This window comes from Staurois parvus, unplaced genomic scaffold, assembly GCF_062004578.1.
Source record: "Staurois parvus isolate SC_StPar_1 unplaced genomic scaffold, SC_StPar_1.0 ptg000207l, whole genome shotgun sequence".
In the NCBI taxonomy this organism is placed as follows: Eukaryota; Metazoa; Chordata; class Amphibia; order Anura; family Ranidae; genus Staurois; species Staurois parvus.
In genome coordinates, this window is record NW_028318003.1 from 127,059 (window position 1) to 144,764 (window position 17,706).

Consider the following 17,706-nt stretch of genomic DNA (forward strand, 5'->3'; position numbering starts at 1 on the left):
AAAATATATATATATATATAGTATGTATAAAAGGGTATAAAGTGAAAAAAAAAGTCCTGTATAGTCCAGAAAACATACAGTGCTCAGCATAAATGAGTACACCCCAACAGATTTGTCAGAAAACCTTTACTTTCCTTTCAGAATCAACATTTTCTATGGGACACTATTCTACAAAATACTCCCACAAATGCAGGCCATTGATTGCAAACAAGATTTGTTCATTTGCACACACAAAAAAGTATTTTTCCTAACAAATTTATTCAAGATCATGTTGCAAAAATTAATACACCCCAATGAAAGTTATAGTAGCAAAGCTACATTTCAGACGACAAAATCCTAATTAACAAGAGTTCAAATACAGGAAAGTCTAATTATTCATTAAACAGGTGTCCAGCAGATAGTTGATAATAAAAGGGTGTTACTTAACAAAGAAAACCCTTTCCCATTTCATGCTGTTAGCAATGGAACCACATGGACGAGAAATGTCACAAGGCCTGAGAAAAAAATATAATTTCTTTACACAAGAAAGGTGAGGGCTACAAGAAGATCAGCAATGCTTTACTTATCAGTCAGAATACAGTAGCAAAAGTGAAACAAAAATTTAACAAAGATGGAACTGCAGCCATCTCACAGAGATCTCCAGGCCATCCATGGAAATTAACACCTCGACAGGAGTGTCTTCTGATGGGAAGGGTTGAAGAAATCGCCATGCAAGTTCACTGCAGTTAGCTAAAGGAGTAGAAAGCCAAACTGGGGTGATTGTTTCCCATGACACAATACGGTGTACACTGCAGAGGAATGCATGGGTGTCATGCAGGGAGGAAGCCTCTCCTAAAGCCCATGCACAAAAAAGCCCACCTAGAATTTGCCAGGGCCCATGCTAAAAAAGAAGACTACAGGGACTCTGTACTTTGGAGTGATGAGACAAAGATAAATGTTTTTGGAACTGATGCTTCAAAACTGTATGTCATCGCAAAGGTGAGGAGTACAAAGAAAAATGCATGATGCATACAGTGAAACATGGTGGTCGTATTGTCCTTCTGTGGAACTGTATGAGGGCTGCTGGTGTCAGGCAGCTGCATTTCATTGATGGTATCATGAATTCACAGATGTACTGCTCTATATTGAAAGAGAAGATGCTACCATCACTTTTGGTCATCGTGCACTTTTCCAAAATGACAATGATCCAAAACACACATCTAAAGCTACTATTGCATTTCTGAAGAAAAACAGAGTGAGCGTGATTCATTGGCCAAGTATGTCTCCTGATCTGAACCCAATCGAACACCTATGGAGAATTCTGAAGAGACAAGTTGAGTATCACTCTCCATCCAACATCCAGGCTCCAAAAGAGGTCGTTCTTGAAGAATGGAAAAAGATCCTTATAAATCATGGAGGTCATACAAAATACTAGATGTAGTAGTTAGTTATATTAAGTTATATTATTAATCTTACTTTCATGTAATAAGTTTAATAAATGTTCTATAAAACTCAGTTTTGTCAACATTTTGAAAATTGTTTTTGTGTTCATTGAGATATTGATTCAAATCTTACTTTTCAAAAGGAGTGTACTCATTTATGCTGAACACCGTATGTATTATAACTCCTCCAACAACGACTCAGATTGTTGCCAGACTCTTCCCACTGTAAAGGAGCAGCAACCACCACCTCATGAATGAGCATTCACCAGGAAATGTGCTACAAAATGTGTCTCCTCTTCAGTTCTCAGCACCAATCCAAGCTGCAGCAAATAAAGCTCATATCGGAGCCAGCAAAGATGGTAAAGTGTAGTAATTGTTGCACCATGAGAATCACATACATAGCACATCAAGCAAACAGACCAATATATCAATGCAAAACAGCTGTAACGAAGGTAGAAAGTTGCTGCTGGCCATTGTTGACCTTGAAATCACTCTTTTTGATGGGTGGCTCTCAGGCCAAGAAGTGATTTGCTCTCCTTAGGCTGGCAATAGAGTGTATAGGATTTTGTTATTCTGGGACATTTTTCACACAATGATAAATGCAGACAGCATGTGTGATAAGCCCATTTTAAGTTGTGTAAGTGCACTGATTTTAGCTATTTTTGTTTAATAATTTTTGGTGTAATCTGACACAGGTTGTTTTTTGTTAATCGTATATATCAGGGGTGGCTAACCTGTGGCTCTCCAGCTGTTGTGGAACTACATTTCCCATGAGGCATTGCAAAGATGGAAAGTTACTGACTTGCAGAGGCATGATGGAACTTGTAGTCCTGCAGCAGCTGGAGAGCCGCAGGTTGGCCACCCCTGGTATATATTGTTCTTGGATTTACAAAGCTTGCATGGAATGACATGGGAAGGGTACTCTACAACATTACTGGGTGGGTTATGTTCTGATTTATAGGCTGTGGTGAAATTAAAAGATACTACTTGGGTGGAAAGCTATGGGACACATTAGATTAGCATAAAGAAACAAATGTGTCTAGCCGTTTATTAAATCCTTTGCTCATAAGACTGAGAGAGCTCATGAGAGTGATAGGGTAAGGAACCGTTAGATCCTTTATTACACCTTTATTGCTGCTGGTGCTCCTATTGGGGAGATTTCTTCATACTCCTTATTCTGATGACTGGTGACAACTGGGACAGAAAGTTATGAGAAATGACCACAGACAGGAATAAAAACAAAGTACTAAAGCATTAGAACCCCTGCCAATTTTTGGGGTTGTTTGTAACATTATGGATTGATTTGCTTCTACTTCACACATTATTTTCTAGCGCCTCCTGGGACAGGAATAATATTCAAATTTTTTGAAAGACAGTAAGCAATAAACTTCAGGTAGAGGTTCTAACTGTTTTATACTGTTTTATACACTATGCAAAACCCCCAAAAAGTAGGGGTAGACAAAACATTTATTAACACACTTTATTTTGCTGGGAGATGTACCTGGGTAGCTTTAGCAAATTAAGGATTTCAAGCAAGTCTGAAACGTGGGGCCAAATGTAAATTTTTTTAAACAGATATTGTTGTCTACAAGCAGCATGTTTGCAGTGAATCATTTTTACCTTTACATAGGTAGTAGTGTAATTCACATTTAAACCTCTTCTAAGCTGATATAGCCTATTGCAGAGAAAGCAACATTTTCATTTATATTAAGAAGCCCAGACATCACACCAGGGCAGGGGCGGACTGACAACTCATGGTGCCCCTGGACAATAGGGGATCATGGGGCCCCTGTGTCCTTGCCCAAACTCAAAAAAGCCTATGAAAAAGGTACCAAGGGCATCTCATGGGGCCCCCTACTGACCCCGGGCCCTCGGGCAGTGCCAGAGTTTCCAAATGGTCAGTCCGCCCCTGCACCAGGGATTACTCATTTCACTTCATCACCTCTTCATTATTATTTTATTGCAACAGACAAATACAGGCAAACACAGCAAAACTAAATGAATACAGACTAATGCACTTGGCCTTTTTCTTTCAACAATACACAATGATTTTGTCCATCCTTTATGGTCATTAAATTAGAGCCCTTGCTTCTTTTGCTTCATTTTCTGTTAATCATTGTAAGTTTACCTTGTGATTTCCCCAACATTTAATGAACATGTTGACATTATTTTAATAAATATGAATAAATAGTTGTTTTTTTAAAAAGCTGTTGGGGCATGCTTTGTGGTCACATTGCTGGCAAGATGACACTGAATTTCTTTTAAAGATAAAGGAATTTGTGTATTTATTTTGGTGGATAAATATAACCACATTACACAAGTAGATACATGTTTCTGCTGTGATGACCTCAACATTGTATATATAACATATCCAGCTATTGTGTGTCAAATGTGTAGTAAATGTTCACATTGAAAATGATGAGCCTAAATTAAACTGTTTTGTACTTTCATTTTGTGTATTTATCGTTATTTTTGTTTTTCATGTTATATTGTATAAAGTTTCTTCTTCTGCATAGAGAGAAAGCCTAAGACCGCTGAAAGCCTAAATTCTATGCTGTATAATAGGACCCTTTTGCAGACCAATAATTTCAACAACAATATTACCAAAAGATGTACATTTATTGTATTTTAGGTATGTTTTTGAACTGTAACACTTCACTTTTGTACACGTTCAAAAGTACTGATACTTCTTTTGGGTGCCACCATCTTGGATGAGATGTCAGTAGCCCCAGCAGCCTAAGTTCTGTTACCCAAATGACACTCTATAGTACACCCCGTCACTCCTTCCCCTGCTCTTAAATAAGGAAGTTTAGGGAGGAGCAGGGAGGATTGGAGATGTTGAGCCAGCAAAGAGATTAGACATTCCCAGAAGAGAAGAGGGCAACAACGTGCAACGAAGAAGGGGATGTACTAGAAAATTGACTCTTTTTGGAGTAGTCACAATTTCAGAGGTACATTGCAGGTAAATAAAAAATAATTTATGGAAAAGAAAAATAAGTAAGTATTAAGATTTCTCTGTGCATTTTTAAAAAATTGTGACAGGGTCTTTAAGGTGTCCATGGACACCAAGAAAGAAAACCTTGTTATGGCTGCTTTTCAGTTAGAACAGGTGACTATCCAATGTTCATGAGCTACCTACAGATGCCATTAACCCAAGGGTGATGGGGGTGGGGCGAGGGAATCAGCTGGAAAGTTTGAAAAGGGTATATGACACAAAGAAATTTTTGCCCAGTAGAAATCCACTGGGACCACAGCACTCCACAAAGCAGCCCTTGAATGGATAGGTGAAAAGAAAATGGTGAAACCAAATGGTTAATGTGTGTTGTCAAAGAAGCAGCATACCATTTAGTAATCTCAAAAAGAAAAAATAAATACCACAAATTAATATTCAGTCAATACACAAATGGAATCTGTTGATTGGGTAGCCAACACTATACAAATAAATGCTATACTGACAGATGGGTGCTGCAGCCCGCAACTCAGGAAGGGATACTCCATCTAGAATGTACACAAGTGGCGCAAGGGCCACCATAGTTTAGTATTAAAAACAAACACTTTGTTAAAAAGTTGCAAGTTGTGGCGTAAGTGGCAAGATATGCATGAGGGAAGCCAACAGGTGACAGCCAAAGAGATGGTGTAGCCAGGGCGCCAGGTGTCACTGTATAGACTCATCCATCCAGTCGGGAAGCAGCCGCAATGACAGATAACCCCCTCCTCCACCTGGTGCCGATGTCCCTCAATGAGCATGCACAGTCAATGAATGTGTTTCCAGGAGTATCTGCCTCTTCATCAAAATTCTTCTTGAGCACCAGGTGGAGGGGGATGTTTGTCAGTGGATGCTTCCTGATTAGACGGATGAGTTCCTGCTTCTATACAGTGACACCTGGTGCCCTACCTTATCTTTTTGGCTGTCATCTGCCGGCTTCCCTCAAGGTCAGACGCTGAGCTCCAGTGCTGCAAATCTTGTCACCTGTCCACTTGCTCTTGTGAGTGCAACTTACAATTTTTTTAATAATAAAGTGTCTGGTTTTAATACTACACTATGGTGACCATTGAGCTTGTTTGCTCTCTCCCCTTGTGTGGAAAGTATGAGGACCTTGTACTATTGTTATATAATTTAATGTCATCCATTGATATGAGCACAGAAAATGTTTACAGGGTGATTCCACACCACTCTACATAGACCTATACATTAGTGGTCACCTGATTCAAATGTTTGTGCTTCAGTATGGCCTAATGGGGATACATGGTTTGTGGCAGTCGCATCATGTCTAAGCACCCTTTACTTTCCAAGACCAGCCTTCATTTAATTGACAAATAACCTTTATGTGAAGAAAAAAATCTTGATCTATGGTATTTTACCCTAGGTTCACACTTATTCAGATTTCAGTGCATTCCAGTTAGCAAAAATGCACTACAGTCCATTTAACATGATTTCCTCTAGATCTAGTTCACATCTGTGCATTTTGAGTTGGTGTGATTTTTGAAAATGGTCAGGGACATTTTTTTTCCTGCAGCAAATTGCATTTTGCATGCGATAGACTTCAATGGACCCGCACCAAAAATGCAAGTTTTTTGTTTTTATGCATTTTTATTGTGTTTTTGATGCATTTTGCATTTTTTTTTGCTAATTGAAAAGTATGACAGTTCTGTTCATGTTGTGCCACTTTGATGTGATGTTACACTCTCTGGCAGTCAAGTAGCATCAAAGTCACACTACATGAGTAGAACTATAATACTTTTCTATTAACAAAAAAAAGCAAAACGCGGCAAAAATGGATGTTCAAAAAGGCAAAACACACCAGAAAAATGCATCAACTGCAACCTGCATAGGTGTGAACCTTGCCTTATACCATATTTGTGATTTGATCATGTCCATTTTTTAGGTGTTTATAGAGATGGGAAGACTGTAGCAGAAGCACCCATACAATTACTCTTAGGCAGAAGGTTAATGATACTGGTCTGAGAATCCTATTAAATCCCTTCTGATTCTCCTTCAGCTTTGCAGAATGTATGACTGCTCCTCCCCTCTCCTAGGGTACAATACATACACTCAACTAGCATGCTTTATGTGTTTATTTTCATTTAGAATAATTGGCAGGAAGTCTTTGGAAAATTATTTCAGCTCCATTTTTTTGTTTTTTTATTTTATTGTTCTTTAGTTTATGCATTTTATAGTTTTATGTGATTGTGTTTAACCTTGCAAATCCAGTGGTCACGATTGTGAACTCTTAAAACCTTGTGTCTGTAAAAAAAATGTAACATCTGTACTCAGACAACTGTGATCAAAGATGGATCTGAGCAGATTTACTAGCAAAGAAAGAGACCTGATTTCCAAAAGGATGTTTATAATAATGAAAATTTGTGGAAGGAAAAAAAAAAGCCTGGCAGCTTAGAAAAGGAAATCCCCCGTGTCATTAATTACAACACAGGACTCCCTATGGATAGCAGACTTTACAGCACAGCATGCTAATCTGTCTGCCTGGATTAAGACATCAAATACAGTTCAACCTGTAATCTGCTCTGAAAACCACAATGTTCCCAAGAATCTAAGAGCCAAGAGATTAAAAGGTATTTCTGTCTGTCCTTAATCATCATTAATTTGAAGCTGAGGCAGTGTTCACATTCAACACTGCAGAATTCTCTTTTTTGCTTTTTTTTTTACAATTTATAATTTTATAAATGATGGAATGGATGTCTAATATATGTTTTTTTACCATTTATGCATACATTTTTGTTTTACAAATAAACAAAAAAAAAGGATTCTCATAGCACCATGGGTTAAATATATAGCAGAGGCTACCTGCTTGGCAGGATTGCCTGTCTGAAACTTTAGACTGGGCCCTACAATAAGGGATAGTCACCAATCTGACACATTCAATTGTATGTGTACATTTCACACTGAGTTATTGACCAAGCTTTTTCAACAGGCTGTTATCCTGTATAGAATAAAATGTTTGTAAAGTAGTTGAGAGCTGCACATGATGGGATACATAGGCTAGTTAACAGCAGTAACGTAGATTAACTAGATTAACATTTTCACAGCACAGAAAAACCATGCCAAATTGCAGACTAAGCTGTTGAGAGATCAAGTTAATTATAAATACTGCAGTTAGAAAAACTGGCGATTCAGCAAGCAATAATTGTAAACGTTAAAAAAGTAAAAATTGAGGTTGTGGGAAACATGCAGGGCAGTAATTCTGTAGCTTGACAGATAGGAGACACAAGTCACAATTCAATCAATAAGAGGAGGGCAGTCAGCATATATAATACAACTGGCAAGATACTGTATGTACTGCAAACTGGATACTGAGCAAGTACCCTTCCTTTTGCTGAACCCACTGCTCTTGCTGACTTAACTAACAGATATGCATTTCAATGGAATCATCAACTAGGCTGTCGCCACTTGATATCCTGCTTATGAAAGTTATAAAATACAAGAGTTTAAACTGGGCGGGTACTGATAACCTTGCTGAATAGCAAATGAGTGCTACTGTACATCCAACGTGGCTCAGATCTGTAGTCATGATTTGTAGTTATGCAATAGTCACCACAAATAAGCACTAACATTTCACCAATGTTGATGGAAAGCATTTTATTCAGGGAATCACAGCAAAGTTTCCATAAATCACATGTATCTCTTGCCTTAACAAACAGTGAGAATTAAAACCACAATAGAAAAGCAAGAATCTCAACACATTGCTTTATATACAACACGCTCAAAAGTTGCTCACAATCTATCCATATTTTTACAAAACGTCTTCATCACCGGTATAAAAAAATAAATCCTTCATTTATAACATATTTCAGTGGGATGTAACTATATGAGGGTTGTTTCAAAATGACCAAATTCAGGGTTAATCTGCAGATACAACTTAGAGATAGAGCTTGGTGAGTGCTGCTTTTATATCTAGACTAAATAACATTTGTACTGATAAGGCTCAGTTAGCTTTCCCTGCTGTTTAATTTGAAAGAACTCTAATTAGTGTAAGAAAACACCTGTATATAGGCTTTGTATCAAGCTTTTGTGATACCATTAAAGAATTTGGTTTGTCATCATGTTCCAGCCAAATATGATACATTTAAGGACACATTTGGCATATTTAGGCAAGACATCTAAGGGATCTTTTTTTTTGAAAAATTTAATTGTAACCTAATATTACATTTCCATGAGATGAATATACATTTTACAAAGGGATCAAATTATCTTATTCTTGAAAGGAAAATGAGATCCAGTGGACAAGTTTTTAATTGCTTGTCAATATAAAAAGATCCTTTTTTTTTTTTTTTTGTCAGATGGCATTTCATGAATATTATTTATTTTATTCTCTTAATTTAACTTATTATCACTGCTTGATCAAACAGAAGTATGTACAATGGCTGTTTTATATCTAAATACTAGTATGACCTCATAGAGAGGCTTCTGTTTCTTCAAACAGTCCATCCAAACATAAAAAAATACATACAAAAGCTGATAATATATTCCTATTACTGAATTTTGTGTTGTGTCTGGAATTCTCTTTTAAAACATATACTATTTTAGCTTTGCAGTACTTCTTGCATCTGCAGATTAAATTGATAATGTAGTAGTTAAACCACTGGTTGTCCAGGCTATGTGCATGTAATTACTGAATTTTTTTTTACAATATTCATATGACTTCTTGGAATATATTCTGAAATCTCTCTTTTTACAAAATGCTTGTTAGTACAAAAATAACAGCTATAGTTAAAGAATTTTGTGAATGTTAATTATAGGTTTTTTTTTTTTTTTTGTCATAATGCTTTCTACAACTAGTTGTTGACAGGTACAAGTATGTTCAGAGAACAAGGAAGGTATATAACAGACTATTCTATAACTAGTTCTGTTTCAAAGAGTTGAGAAAAGTAACAACATTTGGTAATAGCTTTGTCCATTTCAAATGATAGCTACATCCTTAAAATTTAGTTTGTCCCTTTAAATTTTGACCATACAGCAAACCCACTCCCCTCTTCGTCACTTTCACTCCCACTATCCCCATCTTCAGAACAGTGGCGGCATCTACACTCCGATGCTTCCTGCACTGTTATATGGGCTTTTGTGTTATCTGGGCAGGACAGCTCAAATTTCTTAGCACTAGTAGATGTTACAGAACAGCATCTACATTGAGAAACTGGGACCCACAGGCTGTTGTATTCTGTCTTGGAGTGACAGTATCCACTACAAGTAGCAAGAATGACCTAGAGAGAAAGCAGAGAAATTAAACCATTAGATATTGTCATATCTGATACATAGAAAAAGGTTTCTTTTGATATCCAAGCAGAATATACTTACAAGATTCATATGTGATAGATACTCATGCCATGCAATACATATTACCAAACCCCCTGCACATTCTTATAAGCATGCCTATTTATTTCTGTATTAAACCAAGAACTACCAGTTTTACAGACTGTCATACATTTTATGTTGGCCAAATGCATCAAAGTTAGTTGTCTGATCATGTTTACACTAGCAAAAAAATATACAGGAAACTAATATCCCTTTACTGTAATGTGTGTATTTAATGTTCAGAAATGTATTAATGAATGTGAGTGTTTTAAAAACACCTTTTTTATGCCTAATTAGTAAATATATATTGTATGTATAGGAACATCTGTGCATATTTAATGCATACAGCAAACAGTATGCTGACTCTGCTTTTTGTTTAGTAGTGCTGTGTAGTGATTGGTGAATACTGCAATTCTCTATGCATTAGCAAAAAGATTCAGGTTCAGAGACCCCTTGTGTTTGAGATCGATATCATGGTTTCAAGGTTCAATGAAACTCTGAGTTTATGGCTGAAAATTTGCACCTGAACCCATAACGCACTGCATAAGCTTTGCACCTGTTTAAATAGGTCCCTGAAAACCATTATTCTGAATGAATAGACAAGACAGCCCCTTCACTATAAAAGAATGTACTCCTAGTGGTCATATTGTTTAGTATGTGTTAGAGCTGGTTAAGGTAACCTGACAGATCATGACATGTAAAGATTTCATTTTCTTTCCTAATCGCTCATTTTCCCCATAAACACATTCAGTGCTGATGAGGGAAGGCCCCCCCCCCCCCGCCCCCGTGATTTGCAGGTGGGGGGAAGGGAGGGAGGGGGCCTTCCTGGACGGAAGAACACAATGTTTACTGCTAGTGGCTATAGCCTCTGGCAGTAATTGCGTGTTAAAAATCTGACATACTGGTTGTACCCAAGCCGAGAGACTTAAGCTAGCAATACATGGATCGAATATCGGCCGGTCCCTGCTAAACTGGCTTAAGTCTCTTTTTATAAGCACAACCAACCTTATCTAAACAGCCATTAAGCAGGATTTAAACCATGCCTTTGATGTACAAATGACCTCTAGAGAGGAGCCGATCTCCTCCACTCCTCCTACCACTCCATCCCCCACAGCCACTTCCTCCTGTACCACTATCCCCTCCCTCCTAGATTGTAAGCTCGAAAGAGCAGGGCCCTTGACCCCCTCATGTTTTGTTTTGTTACTGTATTGTCTCATGTTCTGTCCCCACTATAATGTACAGCGCTGAGCAAACCTTTTGGCGCTATATAAATACTGTATAATAATAATAATAATTTCCAAATATCTTAATTAAATACAATAATCAAAAAATGAGACAAGCATGTCTTATGTCACATAAAACATCCACTAAATGAAAATACAGTGTATGCAAGCTTTATTCCTGAACCATATTGTTATATTGTTGCCGCATATTTTCATTATTGTTTATGTGCAAATTAAAGAAGCATAAATTAGAATCAGAACAGTTTAAATATGTAATTACATTTTTCTTACTTAACCCCTTTATCTGCCCTTACTTAACTGTAAGTAGCCATAATATACTCAAACCATTTCTTGTTTTTTTCACCATTTATATGTAAATGAATTTACTTTAATTTGTATTTGTTTTTGTATAGTCAACGTAATGAACGTAATGAACAGTCCAGCAAATAATAAACATGCCTTAATTTATAAATAACTTTGTTGTGCATTGAACAAAAAAGTCATTTCAGTTTTATTCAAAATGGGAAAAAAAAGCAGAATAACATTTTCACTTTTTTTTCTGAAGCAATGGTAGGTGTCCTAATCTTAACACTGACCAAACTAGAAAAATATTTTATTTTATTTAGTTGTGTTATGTATTTTTTTCTTTCAAATATAAAGCCAATAAAATATTTTTTGCATTTCTTTTTCCTTTTTTTTTTAATTTTTGATGTATGGATGTATCTTTGAGATCTCAACTGCAAAGACTTACTTGCTGTTTTGACTATGTTTTGTAACAGCTGATCTGTTCTTATGCTCATTGGATTTATATGAGCACTATCTCTTCTGGAAATATATAAATGATGCTGTACATCCTTTTTGTATATTTTCTAATAATTTTCTAAAAATGTAATGTTTAAAATATATATATATTTTTAAAAACCATACAATAGACCCATGGTTGAAACAAATTGCTATGGTCCATGAGTGCAGGTGCTGGATCTGAAGTGGTCATAGAACAGCATTATATTTTACCTGAACGTAATAACATAAGGATAGACATTCTAGGGGCTGCTTTGCTTGCACTATATTGCACTATACTTACATTGGCACTGCATTTCCCAGATTGTAGTATCACTGCTGTGTTTACTGGGTGGCATTCATCTTTCCTCTTCTCTAAACACATAAAGAAAAAAAAGAGGACAGTTTAACTCCAGGAATGACTTACTCCTCTAATAGATGAAATATTATCCAAATAATAAAGTTTCCATGATTGACCACCTTTACAATTTAGTTTGATGCCCACAGATAGATTTTAGTACTTACCACATTTAAGCTTTGGACAGCACTGGTTATTCTGGCGCACTGCTACCAGCCTCTCATCACTGTCACAAGATGGAATAGTCTTGCAGGTACATTCTGTTGAAAAAGAGTACCAAGTTGTGATATTCTTGTCACAGTGTTAATTAACAATAAAAAGGCATATACAGATCAAACAGACCATACAGGGCAATGCAACAAGTTGCATAGTTACATAGATGGTAAAGTTGAATTAAGACACCAGTCCATCCAGTTCAACCTGTGTGGTGGGTGCGTGTTTATGTCAATAATCTTTGCCATATCCCTGTATATTGCATTTGCTAAGATGCCCATCAAAAAGATTTTAAAGACAGCTTCTGCTGCATCTAATATTTACTTTTTCTTCAGTCACTTTGCCACTGGGAGCTAAATTTAATACTAGGTGGGTCTTCCACAAAACTAAGTGCTCTCTAACTGCCACGAGATATAGCTCTGGGCTAGTCACCAAGCAACAATACTATTACATGAAAAGGAGGCGCATCATGATCCTCTTACTCAGAAGTACTTGGTATTTCTCATTGCTCCCATTGAAAATGGATTGTAGGAGAAGCAAAAGGAAGGCAACTATATACAAGAGGAGAGTTACAGAATTAAAGTGAGCCTATTGCTGTGCTTTGCATGAGCAAACACAGGTTAACTTCAAGGGTTGGAAGGAAAGATTAAATGGTGAGGTTGGTGAGGTTTGTTTTAGCAGGGTCAGATTTCCATCGATGCAGCCTGTAGGCACACAGACTTTGGTAGCCAAAGCAACAGCCCTAGAATTACGTATATAAAGATGCTCATATAGGGGCACATGTGCGGCCAGGATCAGTGGCGGCCTCTTCTCACTAGTGCTCCGTCCATCCCCCGGCATTAGCAACTCACCCACAGAATCATGCTATCCTCCGGGCGTCCCTGGGTGAGTCACATCAGCCCTGCACCCAGCCCAATAAGGGGACTGAAATGGGGAACATTGGGTGATGGAAGCCCCCTTCCCCTCTGCCGCATAACCTGCGGCCCTCGCCGCTCCAGCGCTTCCTCCATAGGCCGCAATCCCCCGGCCTCAAGTACGGCCGCGTCCCCAAGGACGAGCTCCGGGTCCCCAGCGGCAGCCAGATGTACTGCAGCTGCATTGACAAATGTGCAGCCAGCCTCCTCATCCTCTCCTAATCCCCAGATGACAGATGTTGAGCCCCTGACACTGACAAGGGGGACTTCAGAACAGTCTTTGCTGGGCCACCCTTCCTCTGCTCCTGCCAGCCCGCTTGTGTCACCTGCTCTCACGGTATCTTCGTTGGAGGAAAAGTTGCAGGTATTTTTACGCAACATTACCACCTCTATATCCGCTGATGTGAGCAAATTGGCTTTGGATCTTAGAGGGGAAATTGCCCAGATCGGTGAACGTGCAGACCAATTGGAGAATAAATTCGACGAATTAGTGCAATACGTCCATGTTTTAGAAGAAGATAACGCATATTTGAAGCACACTATGTCCCAAATTCAGCTCCAAAAAGAGGATTTAGAAAACAGGGAACGCCAGCAGAACATCCGTATTCGCGGTATATCCGAATCTATTGCTGATTCCCACCTCTGTCGATATCTCCTGTCTTTTTTCACCACAACTGCTCCCATGGTCTTAGAGGCGGAGTGGCGCCTGGATAGGGCCCACCGTTCACTGGGCCCCAGTCCTGCTGACGGCACCAGACCGTGTGATGTCATCGTCCGCTTTAATTTTTTTTGAGAGCAAAGAAGCATCGTTAGCCTCTGTACGCAACAAGCCTTCCCTGGAATTTAAGGGGGACAAGCTTCAGCTTTTTTGTGATCTTTCTCCGATTACCCTGGCTAAACGGCAGAAGCTGAAACCAATAACCGCACATCTTCAACATCACCGTGTCCCCTATTTCTGGGGTTTCCCCTTCAAGCTGGTCGTCTCCAAAGATGATTCCCAAGTTACTCTACGTGATCTTCTCGAGGCGGACTCCTTTCTGAAGCAATTGGGAATACCTCCTCTGCCAGAAGACGCTTCCTCTCTACCACCTACTTCATCCTGTCCTTCCGTTACCCCAACAAGATTTGGACACCAGTTCATAGGGGCCGGAAGCATCCCTCACGTACACCTCAGCGTTCTCGTCCCCCTCGTTCCGGCGATGAGCCAGCCTGATGCTTCTTTGGGGTGCATATATGTGGTCTCTTCAGGGATGTATCCTTTTCCCCTCTCTTCCCCCCCCACCTCCCTTCTCCCTCCCCCCACCCCACCCTTCTCTCTCCCTTTCCTCCCCCCTACCCCTTCTCTCTCCCCCTCACTCCCCTTTTTTATGCTGGGTGCTTTCATCTGTCAGGTTTTTTTTCGGGTTTTTTTGGCCGGGTTTGATGACTGTTATGTTCCGGTTGTCATGTTGCCCCCAAACTCATCCAGTCCTTTGCCTGGACGACTTGGGTATTGATGTTTTTCCCAAGTACATATCCCTACGGATATCTATGTTCTCTACTGTAATGTTTTTGGTTTATCTATCATTACTATTAGTTTTCTGGTTTATCTCATCACTTATCTTTTCTGCTGGTACACATTCCCTACCTATTGTCATTTTGTGATGGCTTCACGACTTCTATCATATAATGTTAAAGGCCTTGGTTCTGTCCAGAAGAGATGGATGGCTTTAAAGGATTTCCGATTCTCAGGAGCAGATATTATTATTGTCCAGGAGACTCATTTTAAATCAATAGGCTCCTTTCGTTTTGCCTCAAAGTTTTTTTCTCAATCCTATTCGGCCTTTGACCCATCTGGTAAGGCTGGTGTGGCAATACTGATTCAGACCCATTGCTCCCTTTGGGTTGTTTCCTCCAAGGTCGATCCACATGGTCGCTATATTATCTTAGAATGTATGCTTGGTGACACCCCCCTTATTTTGATGAATCTTTATGCCCCAAACTCAGGTCAATTACAGTTCCTTACACAAACACTCGCTAAACTTGATTCCTTTTCCACCCCACATGTGATTATAGGAGGTGATTTTAATTGAATCCTTTCACCCCATAAGGATAGGAAGGTTCTCTTTGAGTCCACCCCTTCGAAGCGGCAATGCTCCTCCTCAAAATCCTTTCGCAAACTGATCAGGGAGCATCGTCTCTTTGATGCCTGGTGAATTCAACATCCTACTCACAAACAATTCACGTTTTATTCTACACCTCATCGCAGTTACTCCCGCTTAGATTATTTTTTTATTTCTGCCCCTCTTCTCCCTCTTCTAGTGTCCTCTGACATCAATCCTATCACTTGGTATGATCATGCTTCCCTGACCTTAAACATGTTATTCCCTAATATTATGCCAAAAACAGGCCATTGGCACCTCAATGAGACCTTTTTGAACATGGAACATCTCCGTGCTGAGCTCTCACAGGGACTTGATACGTACTTTCAACTTAATGTAGACACTGTAACATCATCCTCGACTGTTTGGGAAGCCCACAAGGCGGTATTTCGAGGTCTTTGTATCTCCATGGGTTCTCACCTAAAGAAGTCCTCAGAGAATACCAAGATTGCCCTAGTCCGCCAGTTAACCCTAGCTGAACACAGACTTCTCGCAAAGCTGTCTATTTCTGGGCTGTATAAAGTGACCTCTCTGCGTGACCAAATCAAGGCCCTTGATACCTGTAAGTCCACAAAATCTCTCCTTTGGGTCAGGCAGAAATTCTACGAATTTTCTAACAAACCTCATCGTATGCTCGTCAATAGACTTAAAGCACAGTCCCCCTGTACATTGCCGGACCATCTTGTCCAGCCGAATGGGAGCCCTACTTATTATCCTTGTGTAATTGTCTCCCTTTTTGGCTCATATTACGAGTCACTTTACAATTGTTTGACCCCAGACCTCCACCCTCCTCTCACAGAATCTTCTTTGGATAGGTTTTTCGACCCTCTATTATTACCGAAACGTTTGCCTTCTGACATTGAGATCCTCAACGCTGACATTTCCTCTGAAGAACTATTTGATACAGTCAAACATCTCCCCTCACGCAAAACCCTGGGACCAGACGGACTTCCCTACTCTTATTACAAGACTTTCATTGGTATCCTGGCTCCCCACCTTCTTTCTGTCTACCACGACTTTTTCCGAGGTATTACTCCCCAAGCTGACTTTTCTTGTGCATACATCTCTGTAATTCCCAAACCTGACAAGGACCATTCTATCTTAGATAATTATCATCCTATTGCTTTATTGAATTCTGATTACAAGATTTTTACCAAGATCCTAGCCAACCGGCTGTTTAGACTCATCTCTAAGCTCATACATAGAGACCAAGTAGGCTTTGTTCCTGCTAGACACGCAGTGGATAATACCAGGAGATCCATTGATCTGGTTGACTTGGTTAACTGGTCTTCTATCCCATCCATTTTATTAAGCTTAGATGCTCAAAAAGCGTTTGACCTCCTCAGCTGGCTGTATATGTTTGTAGATTTGGAGAAGTTTGGCTTCCATGGCCCTTTCGTGGCACCTTTAAAAGCTCTCTACTCCCATCCCTCCTCACAGGTCAGAATGGCCGCTTTTCTTTTGTCTCCTTTTCAGATGTCGAATGGTACACGACAGGGATGCCCACTCTCTCCCCTACTGTTTATTCTCTGTTTGAAACCACTGGCTTTTGCAATCCGGTCCCATCCCGACATAAAAGGGATAATTTCTCATGGCCATGAATACAAATTATCCCTATTTGCGGATGATATCCTCCTTACACTCTCGAATCCCCAAATTTCCCTCCCAGCACTGCATAAACTTCTACGACAGTTCGGGACTCTCTCAGGTTATAGGGTTAATACTTCTAAGACTGAAGCACTTCCGCTCCATATCCCACCAGCTGTCCTCTCATCCCTCCAAGAATCTTTCCCGTTCTCTAAAATATTTGGGTACTAACCTTACTTCTTCCGACACTTCTATATATGACGCCAACTCCCCCCCCCCCCCTATTTATAGCTATTTGCCGCTCTTTGAAATTCTGGGATACCCTACCCTTATCGTTTCTGGGTCGTATCAATGTCATAAAGATGACTATATTTCCCAAACTTTTGTATTTATTTGCAACTCTACCTGTGCCTGTCCCTATGTCCGAGCTACACTCCCTCCAAAAATCTCTTCTGCATTTCATTTGGCATAATAAGCGACATAGAATCGCACGTAGTGTACTACATTATCTACGCTCTAGAGGAGGCCTAGGGGCACCAGATATTGAGACCTACTATTATGCTACCCACCTCCGCTTCCTTACATCATGGTCCACTCAGTCCCCCCCAATCTGTGGACTGAGATCGAGTCTTTACAACTGACTACAATTCATCCCTGTTCTCTTCACTGGTCATCTTCGGCGGTGGACCCTACCCCTATCCGTCATCTGTTCCTTGGCCCTATGCACTTTTCTATGAGTATATGGTGGAAATGTAGGACTA

General features: G+C 39.5%; 1 protein-coding gene across 1 annotated transcript in view; it reads right to left on the reverse strand.

Moving 5' to 3' along the window:
- Positions 1-8,001: 8,001 nt before the first annotated feature.
- LOC149461208 (uncharacterized) overlaps positions 8,002-17,706 on the reverse strand; it is a 329,662-nt gene continuing 319,957 nt past the window's right edge. The window contains exons 205-207 of the mRNA XM_089678641.1: positions 12,258-12,350; positions 12,037-12,107; positions 8,002-9,638 (exon numbers count right to left, since the gene is read on the reverse strand). Of these exons, the coding sequence (XP_089534767.1) occupies positions 9,363-9,638; positions 12,037-12,107; positions 12,258-12,350 (440 nt within the window). The 3' untranslated portion in view covers positions 8,002-9,362. The remainder of the gene's footprint in view (positions 9,639-12,036; positions 12,108-12,257; positions 12,351-17,706) is intronic.